We start from the raw sequence: 19,910 nt of genomic DNA, 5'->3' as shown, positions 1-19,910 counted from the left end.
TTTCTAATTCAGGTATCTGAAACTTCAGCTTCTGGTAAATCTGGCAAATTGTAACCCCATACCCGTCTCCTTCAGTTTGCCACAGTGAGGATGTTTTGAGTGGTGATGAATGGTCTCTCAAGCCTACCAAGGAAATTTTTGTGCCCTTAACACACAGAAGAGAACTTTGCAGAAAGCCCCACTGTGTGTCTGCATACCAAATTAACGCTGAGAAGGTGGCAAGAAGGTAGCATCAGTTTTGGGAGCAGTGATATGCTGCTCAGAATTATTTTTCTTCCCCAGGTGATCGTTTGTTTTAGTATCATATTTTGACATTCTTCCCCTTGTCTTTTCTTCAATGGCTTGATGAGTCTCAAAGTAACCCCATCCTTAAATATATTCTTTGTAAGTATACAAGTTCAAAGTATTTTGTAAGTATGTAAGTTCAAAGGAACTCTGTAAATTACCTTGAAATCAACTCACTCTGCATCAGACTAATTTGTTACTTCCATGGTCACATTTCCACATATATTACTCTTGCCAGCCTTCAACCCCGAGCTGGCCTTTCAGCGCCATCCTCCAGTAATGGAAGGAAAAGTAGACTTCCTGCAAAATAATGACACATAAGCTAAATGGTGTGATGACACAAAATAATAGAAACTTAAAGTTCATAAGTTCATCCTTGAAGCTGGAAAGTGCAAGAAGTCAGGAGAATGCAAAATTGGATGTAGGTACAGATTGTAATAGTTCAGTTTCATGGAAAATAAGAGCATCATCCTATCTATTAAATATAATTCTGTTCTTATTCTGAAGGGTTCCTGTATATAGAGATAGTGTGAAGGTGACAGAGGTTAGGCTACATCTTAATCCTGTCCGTATTGTATCTCCCCATTGTGCAGAGCTTACAAACATTTTTGAGATAGTGTCTGTCTCTGGATATGTAAACCTGTTTAAATTAGAAATATCCAAGCTTGTAACCTGAAAATTTCCCCTATCTTTAGTGCTGGTTTGATCCTTTACTTGCACTGTGCCAATGTTCACCTATAATTCATGTTCACTGCATAGTAAAGTTAAACATGACAACAAGTTGTTCCATCTTGAGGTACTTCTCTGGAAAGCTTAGGGTATTTTTTAGATATGTAAAATGGGAGTGAACCACAAACATGGTTATCTTTCTATGGACAGGACTCTGCAAGCTAAACTTAAGGTTGAAAATTGCAGTTGCATGGTTTGGTGTCAGGATGTGTGTAAACTGTGTGTATAAACAGATAAATAACCCAGCAGCATTGTATAAGGTAGACAAAGCCCATGACACACTTATAAGGGGAGAGCAGGTGGATAAATTTTATTAATGTAACAATTCTGAATCCATGAATGTGATAGATCTGAAAGAGGTGACTGAATTTCTTTATTTATTTAAGAATGGAAAAACTGATTTATGGGGTTGCATGTGCTTTTTACTGCGGAGAATGAAGCTAAAGGAGGACAATTTCACCATTTCTTGTGTAGTGGCAATATGTACACTTTTCATTGTAGTGAGTAGTTCTACTCCTCAGATGAGAAGCTAAGAAGTTTTCAGATATATCAGTACTCTCATCAGCTTAAAAGTCTTACACTGTGCTTTGTATAGGCTGGATTTTGAGAATGCTTCAAAACATTAGGATAACTGCAGCTACTCATTTGTGAAACGTTGCCTCAAGAGGACAGCATGTTTCAGAGAGTTTTTCCAGGTGTACTAAGATATTGGCTATAATCCACACAGCTTTCAGTTATTTGGACTATGCCCTCTCCTTCTTACTTCTACACAATTAAGAACATAAAGAGTTGGCACTAAATCTATCTGGATCTGAAAAGGAGGATCCTCTTACCAGGGAGATTCCTGTAAGTGTGCACAGACTCTGCTGCTTCCCTCTTTCCCAGCCACGTGCTTTGCATATAAATATGTGTTTGATATTCATCCTGGAAAATGAATCTCTTCTCACCCTCTCTTTCGTATTCTTTCAGAGTAGATAACAATGAAGTGTAACTGTGTGAGAGCTATTGTGGATTTATTATAGTTGGTAAATGTTATTATGTATCTGGTGGACAGCCAATTATATGTGGCATATATTGTAGATTTTACATTTTGCCTGCTTTAATTTTTTTTTTGAAGTGCCTACAGCAAGGGATAGGTGGTTAAGTTGTAACTTCAAATAAATAAATACATTAAAAAAATAATTGAAGCAGGCAGTTTCAGATAATAAAGAGAACTGGCTCCTGGGTAAAAAACACTGTAAGTCTGGAAACAGCAGAATCTTTTATAAAGGAGAAGAAATGAAAAGCCCAAAGAATTTCTTCTCTGGAAAAAGAAAAAAAAAAAAGGCAAAAAAAAAAAAAATCCAAAGACCCAAACCTCCAATAAACTGACAGGATTTAACAGGATTTATGCTTGATGAATCAGAAGCTTCATTATATATCATACAAAACTAATTACTGGGGAGCTCTTTATTTACCTCTAATTTCTATTTAATAGCCACTGCACTTGTCATTGCAGGTATGGTTACAAAAGTATGGCTACCTTCCACCAACTGACCCCAGAATGTCGGTGTTGCGCTCTGCAGAAACCATGCAATCAGCTATAGCTGCCATGCAGCAGTTCTATGGCATTAATATGACAGGAAAAGTGGACAGGAACACAATTGAGTAAGTAACTGGTACTGAACTGCTCTTGACTTTTCTGTTTCAGAAAGAGTAAAATAGAAATGGGAAAACTATATGGCAAATGAAGTAGGGTGACCTGGATATCCAAATAGCATTGCATCTTCAGATGGGGAGCAAAAATGTTTCCGCCTCTCCTTGACTTCTTTTATTTTCATCTTGTTCTGATGTATTTTATGATAGGAGATAGTCAGCTGTCAACTGCTGCCTGCTTTTGGGCCCATGATTCTAAAGAAAATGTTTCAGGCTTAATTAAAGAAAAGGAAGATTATCCGTGTGGAACTGGAGAAATCTATTCGAAACTGCCAAGAATTCACTAAATATTTCACAGTGGAAAATCTTCAGTGTAAATTTCCTTATCCTCATTACACACAAACACACACAAAAGTTAGCACATTCCACTGGTTCATTCATTTCATGGTTTCCAGTAACAAAAGACCAGGTGTGCTAATTTTCATGTGCAGTAAAACTGGATTAGTTTTGCATGCCCTTTGCAATTCTGGTCATGTAAAGCAGGCAGCATCTGATTCTGCTGAGAGACCAAACACAGCCAAATGCTGTAGAAGGGAGAGATTGAAAGACTCTTCCAAACAGCTCTATGCTATAAGAAATTTTAGAAATATGCAAAGATGCAAAATAGAATGAGTATAATAGAAGATACAAAACAGAATGAGTATGAAGAAAACTTATTTGAGGCTAAGAGTTGAAGTGTTGGACTCATTCCAGGTAAAATGCAATAAAGATAATCTCATGATTTTAGAAGAAGTAACTTTACCTGAAAAGCAAACAACAACAAAATAACACTATAGAACAATAACAAAGTAACATATCCAACATTTATTTTGTTGACATATGTTTCTACTACTTCTCAAAAATGTTTTTTGTTTTGTTTTGTTTTGTTTTTGGGGGGAATCCTCTTTAATTTCCCACTTACTAGCCTCAATCTGATGTTTCATCTTTTGTTACTCTTTTCTGGTAAAGTAGCTGACATGAATGATTTTTCAATCATTTATGGTTTAGGGAAGAGACTACCTAAAATGCTGGCAGGACTGGAAAAATCATTTTATTCCACTGGCACATGCATTATTGCATTGAAAAGCAATAAAGCAAAACAGATTTTAGGGCTGCCCTAAGGGGAGGTGAGTTGATCAGACATCCCTCAGTTTTGGAATTTAAAGGACCTTAGAACAGGCATTGCAATAGCAGTACGCTCAGGAAATGCCCTGTGAGAGAGCCATGCTTAGAGATATGTTTGTGATCCAGCCTGCAGGTTGTAAAGACTGGGCTCTTTATTCACCTTGTGATTGATCCTTGAGGGGAGAGTGCTACTACACCTAGTAGCCTTATAAAGACGCATTAGTGGCAGCTTTGTAAGAAGCAATATATTCCGCTAAAAGGAAAATGATCTGTTCAATTAGCAGTACAGAGAAGCTAGAAAGTGGTAAAAGAAAGGAAAAGGGGAGGCCACCTCTTGCTTTAGAGCATCAGTCAGCAAGTTAAAAACAAGAACTAAAACAAACAAACAAAAAATATTTAATTGCAAAAGGCGTGTTGGGCAGCATGCCAGAAAGATTGTCTTCATTTCTTCTGTTAAGAGACAAAGAATACAGCAGTCCAAAGCATCCATTTTACAGTTTGGTGGGTCTGAATCTTCCAAACATGAACCTTCCATTCTTTTGATACATGATTTTCTTCTCCACAGAAAGATAGACTAAAGCATGGTTGATTCTTAGGTACATATAATTAATGCTGTATGAATTCCATATTTACTTACACATTTGGAGTTGTATTAACTTGAGTCAAGTTGGGAACAGAACTGATTCTTAAAGACTTGTCACATTTGCATTGGTCTTGAGAAAAAATAAACTCATTAAACTAAAGTGTGGCCTCAAGTTACCATCAATTAACAGCACTGAATATTCTAGTGAGAAGTGGCGACATAGCAAAGGATAAATATTTTTTAAGTGTTCATTTATGGCAGTAAACATTTGAAATCATTTTCACTTTTGTCTATATGTAAAGAGAATACATACAATCTTTAGACCAGAAAAGTTTGACAGTTTACCATTTGTTTCTCTGTGATTATTATGTTATAATCACATGTAATGCTGGGATTACAAAATAAAGACTGTAGCAGGAACCTCATAGAAACGTTCTCATCTTGTGCATACATGCTTCTCTAGCATGTCTGGAGAAGAGATTACAGTCTGCCTCTTAGTCTGCAGAAGGATGAACAATTAAAAGAAATTACTGTAGTAATTTGACAGGAACCAACTATGGGAACATGAGCAGAGAAATAACGTCTTGCAGCAGCAGCATCAAAGTCTCCTGGAGAAAATTTGTTGTTCTGAGAAACAGTAAATCCCTTAATGAGTACTTTGGCATGCATAAATGTGAACATCTTCCCCCTACTACTCACCATTCATTTTTTTTTGCTGTATTTTTAAATTTGTTTCCCAAGTGATTTGAAAAAATGATGCTTGCTTATTGCTGGGGATATGGAAATATGAGTGGTACAAATAGATATCATCATAATGACATAAAAAATGAGGGACATTCTGAATAGAATTATTACAATGGAAAATTCAGTGAAAATACTCTGACATTTGCATGGGGTGCAACAATATTTTATGCAATTCATTCATATATTACCAAACCCATCAATGACTCACTGAAAAAGGAAAATTATGAGAATGGACCCACAGTTGGCTTCTTGGTCTTTCACATCCCTGAAACAAACATGCGAAGCAGAGGAAGAGTAGTTGCTGTCTTCTCTTAAAACTGTTATACATGTTTATTTCCAAAATGTGTTTTGCAGTTTAAAGGGGTACATTACAAACCTCTTGGTATACAAATAGAATGGTAGTATATAAGATGCTAAATAAATCTCTGTGATAGTAACAAAGCATTCATTTTATTTTAGTGTCATCCTTTACAAATAAATGGCAAATGTGGTCACTTTAGTTCTCAGATGAGCTTATAACCAAGTTTACTTTATAGGTTACAATTAAAATGTATCATATTTCAATTAGCAGTGAATGATAAATTTTGAGCTGTTGAAATCATATCAGCAGTCTGTTCTATTGGTAAATGTTGTTTTATGTGAAAAAAAGTATACATAAATTCTTGTTGCCTCAGCAAACATTCAGTGAGAAGCCTTGCTGAGAAACAATCCTCAGTAAGAGTGTTGAAATACCTTACATCATTTTTTGACTGTTTTCTGTTACATACAGGGGTGCCAGTAAAGTCCTGTAATGATAGTAAGAAAACGATAGGGAAGAGTAAAAACGTTTAGAAAACACATCTATGTCTCTTCACAAGAAGTTTCAGGGTGCCATTCAGTAGTTAACTGAAATCAGTTTTACCAGCCACCAAGTCAAATTGGATTTTTGGTGTTCTCCCTTTTTATCTTCCTTTCGTGGTGTTAGAGTTGGTTTGTTTGTTTGTTTTTCCTAAAAAGACCGCTTCCAACCATTTAGTTTATCTCTGACTCTCTCTCTCTATATATATATAATACAGTTTTGATGTGGAATAAGCAGGGAAAAGAAATAAAAGGTAGCTTTTTTAATGTTTTGACTCTGTTTTAAAACAAAGTATGACTTTTCTCAATTTTTCCTGAAGGCTTAAGAAGGTGAGGAGGGAGAAAGATTTTCTTCCTCTTATCCCCCAAAGAACAAAATATGATAAGGCAATTGACTTGAGTTATGAAAAGTTCATTTTCATTTTTTTCTCCTGGAGAAACGTTATAATTTTGCTGCATATTTTTATTTTAATCTTTTCAAATTTTCTGTGAGTCTAAACTGTTTTAATTCTCTTGACATATATAGCTCTTCAAGCTTTAAACTAATGGACCTAAGAGAAGAATTTGATGTAAGATAGTCTACAGATAGAGTACATTAGTCACAATTAAGCCTCTTTATTGAGTACCAATAAAATATTAATATTGAGGGGCTGCTGAATAAAATATTTCCACAGGTTCGGAAACAAACATATGAAAGAGAGGTAGGCAGTCATTACCAGTGTGCACCTTTTAAAATAAAATAATATATATATTAAATAATTAAATTCTAACACACAATCAAGAACATGGAAAACATTGATCATATTACGCTATAAGCAGCTATATTCAGAAGAAAATAAAAATGAGTGTTTTATACATCAGTTATCCCTCAGATGGAAGAGCACATTACACAATAAGTATCCACAAATTTTATGAGCATTAATGATTACTGACAGAAGCCTTCCCCACAGTCAGAGTAAGACCTGTTAATGTTTAAGAAACTATTTTTAGCATTGAAAAAAAAAAAAAAAAAAAGAGAAAGTGAAAATTATGTGCCAGAGATTGTTAATATTTTGCCTCATTTCTGTGCTAGAAAGGACTTGACTCTGTTACTAACCATTTAATAATTTGTTTAAAACTCTAACTGCCAAATTTAGCTCAATTAGTATTTAGGTAATAGAGCAGGTGACAGTCCAACACTTCAGCTGCATTAAACAGAGAAAATTGCATCTTTCCTGAAATTTTACATGAAGATAACTTGCCGAAAGCTAGTGAGCCACTTGTGCAAAGGCTTCCATTTACATTTACATTGAGATTTATGCTGTGTATGAACCACAGTCCCAGTCGTTGTATAACCAACAACAGTAAGAACATCAGCAGGCCACACAGAATGACAGCATGGAACATCCTCTGCCCGTTCGAAGAAGGATGCGAGCTTGACAGGCTGCATAACACTTCTGATAGGTACATGCCACTTCAAGGTCAATGGAAAAACAAATTGTGACTGCTTAAATTTCATAATTTGTTCCAAATTTGTGAGTATGTTTTGTTTTGTTTAAAATTTTTTGTTAGTATTTCTAGTAAAATAATATTATGTTGAATTCTGAGTCCATGCTACCTACTGGTCTTGGTTTTTTTTTTGTTTATTTGTTTGTTTGTATGTTACTTGTTTGTTTTGATATTAAATCTTAAGCATAAAACGTTTTATGCTAACCTTTTCTGGAGGAGTATTGAACTTTGGACGTAACTTGAAAGCTTATTTCAATAACAGCTTTGAAGATTATTTTTAAAAATTCAAAACTTTTAATATTTACACTTTTTGCCCCTGGTCCACCAGTGAGCAAACCTTGTTATTAAAATAGGTTTCCATCAGTTAGTCTGAGTAATTTAAACTTTTTTTTTTTTTTTGGGGGGGGGAGGAGAAAGTGAGGGGGCATGAGAGGAAGGCCTAATTCAATTGCTTTGAATTCATTAATTCAAATGCTTTTAATTCAAATGCCTAATTCATTGCCTTTGAAAATATAAAATTGTAAGTGATATAAATTTATACAAGACCCTGACATTTCTGTACAATGTTTATAACAAAATAGTTTTTGTTTTTGATTTGTTTGTTTGATTGTTTTTTATTATTATTTGTTTGTGTGTTTGTATGTGTGTGTGTTTCTTTATTGCTTGGTACTTTCTCTTGATGTAGTGCTGATCCTGTGAAAACAGGCTGAGAGAATGAAGATTGTTCATCCTGGAGAAGAGAAGGCTCTGGGGAGGCCTTATAGTGGCCTTCCAGTACATAAGGGGGGCGCCTAGAGGAAAGCTGGGGAGGGACTCTTTGACGGGGGATGTAGTGAAATCCATAGATTTATGAAAACAAGTGTGTCTGATTTCACTGAAATTCAAATTTCATTATCCCATCTCCAAAAAATCATTCCATACACAATATAGTTTGTCCTGTATTAGTAGTTATCAAACTTACAATGCACATCTCATTCCTTGAGTACAGAAGTGAAGAATCAATGATTTCATTGGATTGTTTACTATATATATATATACAGTAGTACTATATATATGTATATATATAAAATAGTCCTGTGCACTGCAACCATTCCACAAGTTCTTATGAACAAAACAAGATAATTTTCTTTATTATGCATATATTTAACTAAGAACACCCACAGGAAAAGATTAAATAAATTAGCTGTTTTTTTTTTTGTTGTTGTGTGTTTGTTTCTTTAGTTGTTTTTTTTTTTTAAAGTTTTGTTAACTGTACATATTTTAAAAGGAATCTATATTCTAATTAGATGAAATTTCAAGTGACTTATCATCCATTCATAGAGCTGTTGTGTGTATATATTTACAAAACAATGCTTAAATGCCAGTTTAATGGTCAGAAATTCATCCGTGCAAGCCTGAAGAACATTACCATTGTTGTGGTATATACCATAGGAAAACTGCAGCTTTCACGTCAGTAATTATCTGGCATGAGTAAAGTCAATGAATTGGAAAAGTATCAGGGGAGAGTTGTCTTTTACTTATACAATGAATGTCTTTAATCTTACTATCATCCTGGTATGTGCTGCATATGAAATCACCACTTCTGCTGAGCTTTGTTACTTCTAATCAAACTAAAGCGTTTATACTACAAGCAAGAAACAGTTCTTTTAGTAACACTTCTGTTGAACTTATTCTTTTGAATTAGACATCATCCTAATTTTGATAATTTGGAATGCTGACAAATTTGAGGTGTTTGAAATATTTGAATACTTTGAAACATTGAAGGCCATTGCAAAAACTGAGCATTTCTGTGGGAAACCTGGTGCTACAGAAGTGGTTGTTTTGTTGTTTGTGTATTAGACATTTTCAACTTGATTCTGTGCAGAATTTTAAATATTCTTAGGCAGAATTCTTGTTAGATATCTCCACTAGTTATTTATAGTTGTGAATAGAGCTGGTACTCTTCATTGTGTGGAAAGACAGTGACATAGTAGGAACATTTAATGAAGATCTTAAAATTATTATGATGTTAGAATGTTTCAATATGTTGAATTAAAAAAATAATAATAATCTGGCAGTAGCAACTAGTGATTTGATTAAATTTGTGTGTGTATACTTTAACTTCACCTCCAGTAAGCAAGCCAGTAACACAGATAAGAATTACTTCGAATGAATCAGAAAAAATTACTAATTCTGAAATACTTGTGAAGTCTTTGTTCAGAAGTTGTAGCAAAAGAAGGGAAAAAAAGGGAAAAATAAAAGCAAATACATTTGTTTCTGAATGTCATCAGACGCAATGAAGCTCCACAAAATATACATCTAGTAGCAAGATAACTGTTCCTCTTGGTAGTCATTTTTGTATATAGACACAAAATTGATAATACTATAACTTCAAAAAAAGTTTGATATCTTTATTAGTTGGGTGCAGTGATTATGATTTTTCTTTCATGCTGCTTCAACTATGATGCTGTTTCTTGCAGCTGGATGAAGAAGCCTCGATGTGGTGTGCCTGACCAAACAAGAGGTAGCTCTAAATTTAACATTCGTCGGAAACGATATGCGTTAACAGGACAGAAGTGGCAGCACAAACATATCACTTACAGGTACTAAAAAGACTAATATAGATTTATAAATATCACTAGTAGCACTGAATTTTAATTAAAAGTAAATATAAGTTTCTGAAATATTTTTCAATGTTTCAAGAAGTTTATTATTAATATGTGATGTAAAAATGCTGATTTGAATACCTCTTGGATAAATACATATGTAGTACCTAAGAACCAAGGGATTTTCCTGAATTAAAATTGCATGCATTTAGTAAGCAGTAAATTCTCTGAAGCTTTTAGCATCTAATTCACACCCAATATGTCCTTAACCTTACCTTACAACCCTCTTGGCAGTTTCTCAGAGAACATTTCTCTGAAAGTAGGAGCACTCTAATGAAACTGAGATCTCTAATTTAAGTATGTAAAATAGGCTATTGAAGTAAGTCAGTCTCTGTAAAATGTAGGTGCCTACAGGTCTGTTCTGAAGCACCAATAAATTTGATTACATTTTGGTGAGTCACTGACCTAACCATTTCCTGCTTAGCCAGTGATGGGTATAGGGATACATGGGGGTTGTACATCTTTGTAACTCATGAGTCTGGCACATACTTTACACAGTATATTGCCTATTCTGTAAAAGCTGATCTTTCCAGGGAAAGTTAGATCCATACAGTGTACTTGCCAGAATTCTGTCAACCAAAGTAAATGTGATGTATGCAATGTAGTATCCATAGTTTGTCAACAGACCAATGATTCCCACACAGCCTGTTTGAAAATTTACACATCCCCTTTGGGATTTCTGTACTATCTAACAAGAGTAAGTTACAAGGGATAAACCTGTTTTTCAAATTCACTGATTGTTGCCTTTATTCATAACCCCATATAAGCATTAGATTTTAAGTCCATAAGCTGTAATGGTCATATAGACTGATCTTCATAGAACTGTGAAGAGAGTTTTATTAGTAACACTATATCAATTCTATGGCTTATGTTTGAATTGTAGAATTTTATTTTAAGGCATTAAACACTGATATAACTTAAAGCAATAGAGAACTGACTACCTTGTGATTAGTATGTTGCACTGGCTGATGTTCTTTATTGTTAATATAGGTGAAGTACATAGCTGACCAGAATAAGAAAGCACTTCTATCTGCATTTTAAAATTTAAACATAGCATGTATGTATACATATGAAAAGCATTCAGGGTCACCTAAAAATGCCTTTTTTTTTTTCCCCATCTCATTTGTACTGAGTCCAATTTTCTATTTCATTACAGGATTTTTTACAACAGTCTAAATCCTACCACTTGTTTATCTTCCGTCACCCAAGGCATTCATCATAATCCCAAACACGGGTGCTCAGTTTTAAACTATGTGGCAACTATCTAGTAATCTCCCTCACTTTGAGGAATTTATAGCAGTTCTCTACCTCCTGCCTTCCCTCTTGTAAAATGTTCAGTCTCATTTTGACAAGACCTCCAGTCAACCAGAGCTTTAAAGTGAATAAACCTATAATACTTTTGTAGTGAATTACAGATCAAAAGTCATTTAAACTAGAAAAGCCAAGTAGCCTTAGAATAAAGAAAATATATATTATTTTTTCTGAATATAGAAAATTCAAAGCAACTAACAACAGGAAAAAAAGAGAGAGAGAGAGAGAGAGAGAGAGAAATAAAATAGAGAAATAAAATTCATCCCTTCTCCCCACTTACTTTGTCCTTCCTAGTGGTTCCTTGCTGACAGGATTAATTCCAGTTAACTGAATGACCCTTTAAGTTGCTTTGTTCCCTAAAATTTTGAACATATCTCTAGCATCACGTCTGCTCCATTTTTCTTGGTGCTAGTTCTTAGTCTTTTTGTAACCTGCAGGTTTCCAGCTGCATTCTGTGTCTTTCTGGCTAGTCAAACCTTGTAGTCTTAACTGTCCTGGCTAAGCAGGCTTAGGAACACCTCCAAAGGAAGGACAATTTCTCGTTCATATCAGTGTCTGCTACCTCTTCCACTTTTCTGAAAAGAATAGAACAGAAACATAGAATAAACAATTAAAAAAATGCCATCAATCAAGGTAGGGTAGTGAGGCACTGGAACAGATTATCCAGAGAAGTTGTGGATGCCCCATCCCTGGAGGTGTTCAAGGCCAAGCTGGATGGGGCCTTCGCCAACCTGATCTAGCAGGTGGCATTGCTGCCTGTGGCAGGGGGGTTGGAGTTAGATGATCTTCAAAGTCCCTTCCAACCTGAGCCATTCTATGATTCTATGATTCTGTAAGGTTATCTGCACTCACCTGCTTTTCTGAACAGAAAGGTTAACTGAAAAAAAAAAAAAAAAAAAAGTATATTTCAAGCATTGACATTACTTGAAAAAGAGCCCAATAAAGATGAGCAGAACATGAACCTTAACAGCAGCTCATAGTAAGTTTTCTTAGAAGAGTTTTTGTTTGGTTGGTTGGTTGTTTTTTTTGTTTGTTTGTTTTTTTGGCGGGGGGCTTTGACTGGGATAGAGTAAGGCAAACTTTTTAAATGCTAGTGCTTATTTCTAGAAAGTATTTAATATAAAACTGTAAGTGTATAAAGTTTTGTTGGGCTCTGTGAAATTCACAGATGTAGAGTTTTTTCTATGTATCATTGTCAAATAGGCGCAACTCCGATGTTGAGGGGATCACTCGGAAGGAGTTCAAAAACTACATTTACCACTTACTATCTCTCTGGCTAGAGGATATCCTGAGATACTGGATTTAAATGAAATTATCACTTTAGGCAAGACATCAAATCACTGTTAATGGTAAAATAGAACTGAGATCACATATAGATGCATTTTAATCTGTTTCTACTTGTATTTTCAGTCTAGCTTTTTTTTTTTTTTTTCCTTTTTTTTTTTTTCCACCAAGAATTGCTCCTGGCACCTGTTAAATTTAAATGATTAATGTTGTTAAGAATATTTTTCCCTTTAGATTGTCTCTGTAATCACAGATAAGAGGATCAAAATGGATACACATGCAACTTTTATCACATTTTTTCTGCATTTCCATGTTTTTAATTTGTAATTTTTCAGTCTAAGAACTTCAGCTCGAATTTCAAGATGGAGCTTCAAATAAATCATTTACCATGATCATTTGTGTTAATTGAATCCTTTCTGGCCACATATTACAGTTTTAGCTTAGATGATCGTTAGTCTTAGACAGCGATATATCTACAGTCAGTGTCAATATGCAGAATTCCAATATTTGTAATGATAGCATGGAACGGATATTTTGCTGCATTAGTTATACTTTTTCTCCTTCAGGGAATGCAGCTTTCAAATTATTTGAACTGGTAATAGGTTGTTTCTTTTTAGAATTCCTGTTTCTACTGAAGTTACACAGCAATAGTAGTTCTTGTATCTTTTCTGTGTGGTATAGTTCATGCTTGCATACCTTGTAAACATTATTTATACTTACGTATTATTTATACTTATCCTATATTCTAATATGACTTTTACCAAAGGAGAAACAGAAAGTGATTAACCTTCTTTACCAGCCATAAGCATATAGGACTGGTGAGAACTAGCTCCATTACAGAACAAGAAAGATATTAATGGCTAAGTCTTGTCTCTTAGTGTTTTAGACTGTATCAGGTTACAAAACAATCTCTGACTGAACATAATATAGATTGAGAGAAGAAATCTATGAAACCTATTAAGGGATTTTTTTTTTTAAGGTGATGTTTACAAAGACACTTATAAGTCTCTCTGAAAAAGCAATCACCTTCTCTGTTGTTAGGGAAGTAAATCACCCAGTATTTTAAAGGAGTAAGAATGTGAATCAATAAAGCACTCGTCTTTGTAAAATAGAACATGAATGTTTATATGCCTTTTTTAGGCATATAATTAAATAGAGAATTATTGAATATAAAGTCCTCTTCATCAGAAGTCTGGGCATACTATTCATAATTTTAACTCTAGCACTAAGAGAGTCAGTCATTAGTCAATTGTTCCGATTATTCAGCCTGCAGAACACTTATACAAATAAAATTAGAGAATGCTCTCTGAAAAGCCAAACTTTGTCTTGAATGAAGACCATCATTTAGAACTTTTAACATTTTAAAATAAAATAAAATAGCAATTTAAAAGCTGTTCTGCAGCTTTATTCTGCTTTCTCGAGGAAGAGAAAAAAAATAATTGATTGTTCAGCAATATATAACATTAATTTAATTGGTAGAGAAAGCTTAACTGCAGATGGTCAATGGCCTTGGGTCAAACACTAGATTAATATCTTCTTCCTTTCCCAATGAGCTGGATTCATCCTTGACTTCAGCTCCCCGAAAAGCAACAAAAGATGAAAGATTTGGACATGTCTACCTTTATGCTGTCCAGTTAAATGAATTAATGCTCATTGGAAGCTTCAATATGTAATGAAAGGTCCTATCTGCCATGTTAACCATATATTATTACTAAATTCTGAATGACCCACATTGTGTAGAATATGGAAAGAAAATTTTCTTTGAGGTTTGAAAGCCACACTGAAAAATAAGACAAACTGAGTTAAGAAAGACTTTAGAAAGTATTGTTGATTTAAAGTAGCAACAAGTTGGATTATAACATAATATTACTGCCACAGACGAATATTAAGAACATATTTCCTAAATCAAGGAATTGCACTCCTTATTAATTCTACTTGTCACTAAGTCTGTATGCTGAATTTTCTTGATTATATTTTGCTCATGAATGAAAAAGGGCAGATCCATCAATATTGAAATAAGAGCATATGTTTTGTGATGGGATGATTTGCATACTGTATTATTTTTTAAATATATGGTTATTTTAGTGTCTAGACATGAGCATATTCTCTTTCCTTTAAAAGTAAATAAATAAATAAATAATAATAATAATAAAAAACAACAGAAATAAGGGGAATAAACATTCTCTGTGTTTTTGTTGTTGTCGTTTTCAGAGATGATGAGAAATTTCTAAATTTAATTAATTTTTGAGTAACTGAAACATCTGAAAACCAGTCTTCAACATGGAAGCAATATTCTGTGCTTTAATTCAGTTGTATTAACTTATGCCTAGGTAAAATATTTTGAAACATGCTAGAAGCATTTACAGGACTGGCCTGTATCATTTTTCCCAACATACACATGAGGCTTACAAGGCCTTAAGTCAGTGGAAATACCTCACCATGTGCTCTAGAACTTTAAATTTCAAGTCAGTAGCCAAAATCTTTCATTTCTCTCTATCGAAGAACACACAGTAGCACAGAAAATGCATGCAGATTTGTATTGGGAAGTGATACTTGCAGATGAGGAAAGCATGCTGAGTGGCCTGGGGAAGAAGTTCTTAGGGTTCTCTGAAAACAGATGTTTTTAAAATGACCCACATGTGAGCTCGTATCATTCCCACGTACATGTTTTGCTGGAGCTCTGGTGACTTGTAGTTGCATACTCTAGAAAAATAGGGATTTATACTAGGGAGACTAGTTGATTTCAACAATGAAATTCTCATAAACTATTAGACTACCATGGGGCTTCATCTCCTGAGGACTAATTGGCCAGGGATCCTATGATTCCTGAAACTAAGCATTAACTTTCCGTAATAATCATGGATGCAAAATTACAGCCTAAATTTTAATAGATCCTTGTCTACTAAACATTCTTATGCCATTATATATGTATTTCCCACAAGCTTTCAAACAGAAAAAAAAAACAAAACCATAAAATTTGCAATTATAATCAACCTTATGCTACATGGGAAAGTTTCTGGTATTTACCTTAGTTCTGCCAGTACCATTATAGACAATGTTTATGACTCTGAATAAAATGAAGTACTCCCATTCCTACCTGCTGATTTAAGCATATATACCCCCTGTTAAAGCTTGGTTCTATCTCAAAATCTAATTTCATACCAGTGATTCTTTCCTTTTTCTTAAAGAACAGTTAGCTGTGTTATGTACCTCAGCATTTCTAACCACTGAATGGAGAGGTAAAGGCATGTAAAATATACCTCATAAAAGGTATATAAGGTAATAAAAAGTCCCAATAACTGTACTTGTGAGAGAGAATTCCTACTTAACAGTCAATTAAGCCAATTAGCTGTGTTTTTGCACAGTGTAATTTAAATTAAAATGCTTTTCACTATATGTACTTTTAGTGTCAGCCCTTCTCAAATAAAATTTATCTCCATTGTATAATATGAGTTCTCGTTTCTTTAATAATTGACTACTTCAATAATTCTGAAATAATAAAATCCTTAAACATTAATATGCTATAATTGTAAATTTTTTTTTTTTGGTCTTGCATTTTATTCAGATTAATTAGTAGTAAAATATGACATACAGTCCCATTCCTGTAAAAACAAAGTATTTTAATAATCACAGAATCACAGATTCACAGAATCACATAATTGTCTAGGTTGGAAGAGACCTCCAGGATCACCTAGTCCAACCTCTGACCTAACACTAACAAGTCCTTCACTAAACCATATCACTAAGCTCAACATCTAAACGTCTTTTAAAGACCTCCAGGGATGGTGACTCAACCACTTCCCTGGGCAGCCCATTCCAATGCCTAACAACCCTTCTGTTAAAGAAGTTTTTCCTAATATCCAACCTAAACCTCCCCTGGCGCAACTTTAGCCCATTCCCCCTTGTCCTGTCACCAGGCATGTGGGAGAACAGACCAATCCCCACCTCGCTACAGGCTCCTTTAAGGTACCTATAGAGAGCGATAAGGTCGCCCCTGAGCCTCCTCTTCTCCAGGCTGAACAATCCCAGCTCCCTCAGCCGCTCCTCGTAAGACTTGTTCTCCAGACCCCACACCAGCTTCGTTGCCCTTCTCTGGACTCTCTCGAGCACCTCCATGTCCTTCTTGTAGAGAGGGGCCCAAAACTGAACACAGTACTCGAGGTGCAGCCTCACCAGAGCCGAGTACAGGGGGACAATCACTTCCCTAGATCTGCTGGCCACACTGCTTCTTATACAAGCCAGGATGCTGTTGGCCTTCTTGGCCACCTGAGCACACTGCTGGCTCATATTCAGCCGACTATCAACCAATACTCCCAGGTCCTTCTCTGCCAGGCAGCTTTCCAACCACTCATCTCCCAGCCTGTAGCTCTGCTTGGGGTTGTTGTGCCTCAGGTGCTGGACCCGGCACTCGGCCTCGTTGACCTTCATACAGTTGGCCTCAGCCCATCGGTCCAGCCTATCCAGATCCTCCTGCAGAGCCTTCCTACCCTTGAGCAGATCAACACATGCACCTAACTTGGTGTCATCTGCAAACTTACTGAGGGTGCGCTCGATCCCCTCATCCAGATCATCGATAAAGATATTAAAGAGGACTGGCCCCAGTACTGAGCCCTGGGGGACGCCACTAGTGACCGGCCTCCAACTGGATTTGACTCCATTCACCACAACTCTTTGGGCCCGGCTATCCAGCCAGTTTTTAACCCAATGAAGCATATGCCAGACCAAGCCATGAGCAGCCAGTTTCTTGAGGAGAATGCTGTGGGAAATGGTGTCAGAAGCCTTACTGAAATCAAGGTAGACCACATCCAGAGCCTTTCCCTCATCCACTAAGCGTGTCACTTTGTCATAGAAGGAGATCAGGTTCGTCAAGCAGGACCTGCCTTTCATAAACCCATGCTGACTGGGCCTGATCGCCTGCTTGCCCTGTAAGTGCCGTGTGATGATACTCAAGATAATCTGCTCCATGAGCTTCCCTGGCACTGAGGTCAAACTAACAGGCCTATAGTTCCCTGGGTCTACCCTCCGGCCCTTCTTGTAGATGGGCATCACATTTGCTGGCCGCCAGTCGACTGGGACCTCCCCTGATAGCCAGGACTGCCGATAAATGATGGAAAGCGGCTTGGCCAGCTCCTCCGCCAGTTCTTTCAGTAGCCTCGGGTGGATCCCATCCGGCCCCATCAACTTACGTACATCCAAGTGCTGTAGCAGGTCGCCAAACATTTCCTCGTGGATTACGAGGGCCACAGTCTGCTCCCCATCCCCTTCCACCAGCTCAGGGTACTGGGTATCCAGAGAACAGCTGGTTTTGCCGCTAAAGACTGAGGCAAAGAAGGCATTAAGCACCTCAGCCTTTTCCTCATCTCTTGTAACTAAGTTTCCCCTTGCATCCAGTAAAGGATGGAGATTCTCCTTAGTCCTCCTTTTTGTGTTGATGTATTTATAAAAACATTTTTTGTTATCTTTACCGGCAGTAGCCAATCTTAGTTTTGTATCTTGGAAACCTCATCTTTGTCACTTTTCAGCTCCTTTTAACAAATTATAGGGAGAGTATTGTCCATGAAACAGAAGAGAATTATAGACGTGGCAACAGTAGGTTGACTTTTAATGTGGTCACAGAACAAGGAGATCAAAAGCAATATATCTGACTTGGGCTTAATCAGCTGGAGCAGGAGCTATATGAATCAAGATCACATTTTACATGAAAAAGGTTTTTAGGTTATAGCTACAAAGAGTTAGCAAAGTGAGACTGCAAAGAAGTTGAAGCTAAGAAAACCTACATCAGTGAGAGATTAATGAAGTTACTTGATGGAAAGTGCCTGTAGATAAATGATGGCACAAAACGCAGTATATCTTTAACCAGAGGTGATCTATTTGTTTCAAATAGGAGTAAGACTGGGATGGGAAAAAAGGAAAAGAAAAAAAAAAGGGAGAAGAAAAATTTCAGTTCATTTTAGGTTTGATTGACAGCAATGACAATGAGAAGCTAACGTTTCAACAAGTTATTTAAAATTAAGCTATATTTCAATTTATTTTATCTTAACTGTTTCATATCAAGTATAGATCTAGAAATGGCTGACTACTTCGTATGGATTACAGACTGCATGTTTTTACCTATTCAGTTAATTTTCCTGATCTTTTTTCTTCTGTATCCTTTCTTTCTCTAGAAGAGTTTCCCATTTGTGGGAAAATAGTAATTTTTTCCCAAATTTTGGGAAAATCTTAAAATGTTTGAAAGAAATGGCATTGTAGAAATAATCTATAAATTTATACTTAATTGATATATTCGCGTTCTAGAAGAATTAAAAAGTCCTCTTGCTTCGTTATAGTTACCTAATAATTCTAAAAGCACCCATTAGTATCCAGTGTAATCATAACAGGGTAGTAAGATATTGTTAATCCTGTACTCTGTATTTAATGCACAAATGAGCACAGAACCAATTTAAGAACAGTATTTATTACATGCAGGGAAGAATAAAAGTATCACAGTCTACAGGCCATGTCTATCAGTAAGTTATTATAACTCTTGTGAAGACTGTTACTGCTAAGGTAAGCAATAATGCTAAGCTTTATGCAAAAGTATTTGAGCTTTACCTAGCATTTGCTGAGCTGTCTCTTGGGTTTTGGTTTGGTCAGAAGTGTTGATTTTATATACAGGATTGTAGCAATTTATGTGAAAAATATAATGAGCTGCTCTGAGGACAATAAGAAAAGGAAGGAAACAGTGAAATTTAATGGCAAATATGTGATTCTTAATATACTGTATTTAAATTTCAGATGAGTGATGCTACACAGTCATGTGAGGTATATCCTGACAGCCTTACAGGGCCTCCTGAAGCTGTTGCAGCCAAAAATCTGTCACTGAAAGATGGAGAATTTTTTGGAGGCTATTTTGGGTGAAGAGGGGGAGGAGTAGAAGGAAAACCCAAAGCTTTTCTAAAATCAAGAGGAGGCAGAATTTCAGGATAGCAGTCTCCCAAACAAGACTCTTCATGTATCTGTATAAATACTACTTAAATGTGAAAAGTGAATATCACTGATGAAATCTTTTTCTTTCTTTTACAAGAGATGGATTTAAAAACTACTATGACTAAAGCAACTGCAAGGTTGAAAACCATGTTTGCATTAAACATCAATAATAAACACAAAACACTATTCAATGAATATGTCTGTGATTGTCTAAGAATAACAGCTTTCAAAATCAGTGC

At 35.7% G+C, this 19,910-nt stretch overlaps 1 protein-coding gene across 2 annotated transcripts in view; it reads left to right on the top strand.

Moving 5' to 3' along the window:
• Window positions 1-19,910, top strand: part of MMP16 (matrix metallopeptidase 16) — a 200,228-nt gene that overhangs the window by 91,399 nt on the left and 88,919 nt on the right. For both annotated transcript variants that reach the window (XM_040546312.1, XM_040546313.1), the window contains exons 2-3: window positions 2,513-2,661; window positions 9,925-10,047. In XM_040546312.1, the coding sequence (XP_040402246.1) occupies window positions 2,513-2,661; window positions 9,925-10,047 (272 nt within the window). The remainder of the gene's footprint in view (window positions 1-2,512; window positions 2,662-9,924; window positions 10,048-19,910) is intronic.

This window comes from Cygnus olor, chromosome 2, assembly GCF_009769625.2.
Source record: "Cygnus olor isolate bCygOlo1 chromosome 2, bCygOlo1.pri.v2, whole genome shotgun sequence".
NCBI classification, from domain to species: Eukaryota; Metazoa; Chordata; class Aves; order Anseriformes; family Anatidae; genus Cygnus; species Cygnus olor.
The sequence above is the reverse complement of the archived record's forward strand: the minus strand, read 5'-3'. Positions and strand labels throughout refer to the sequence as shown.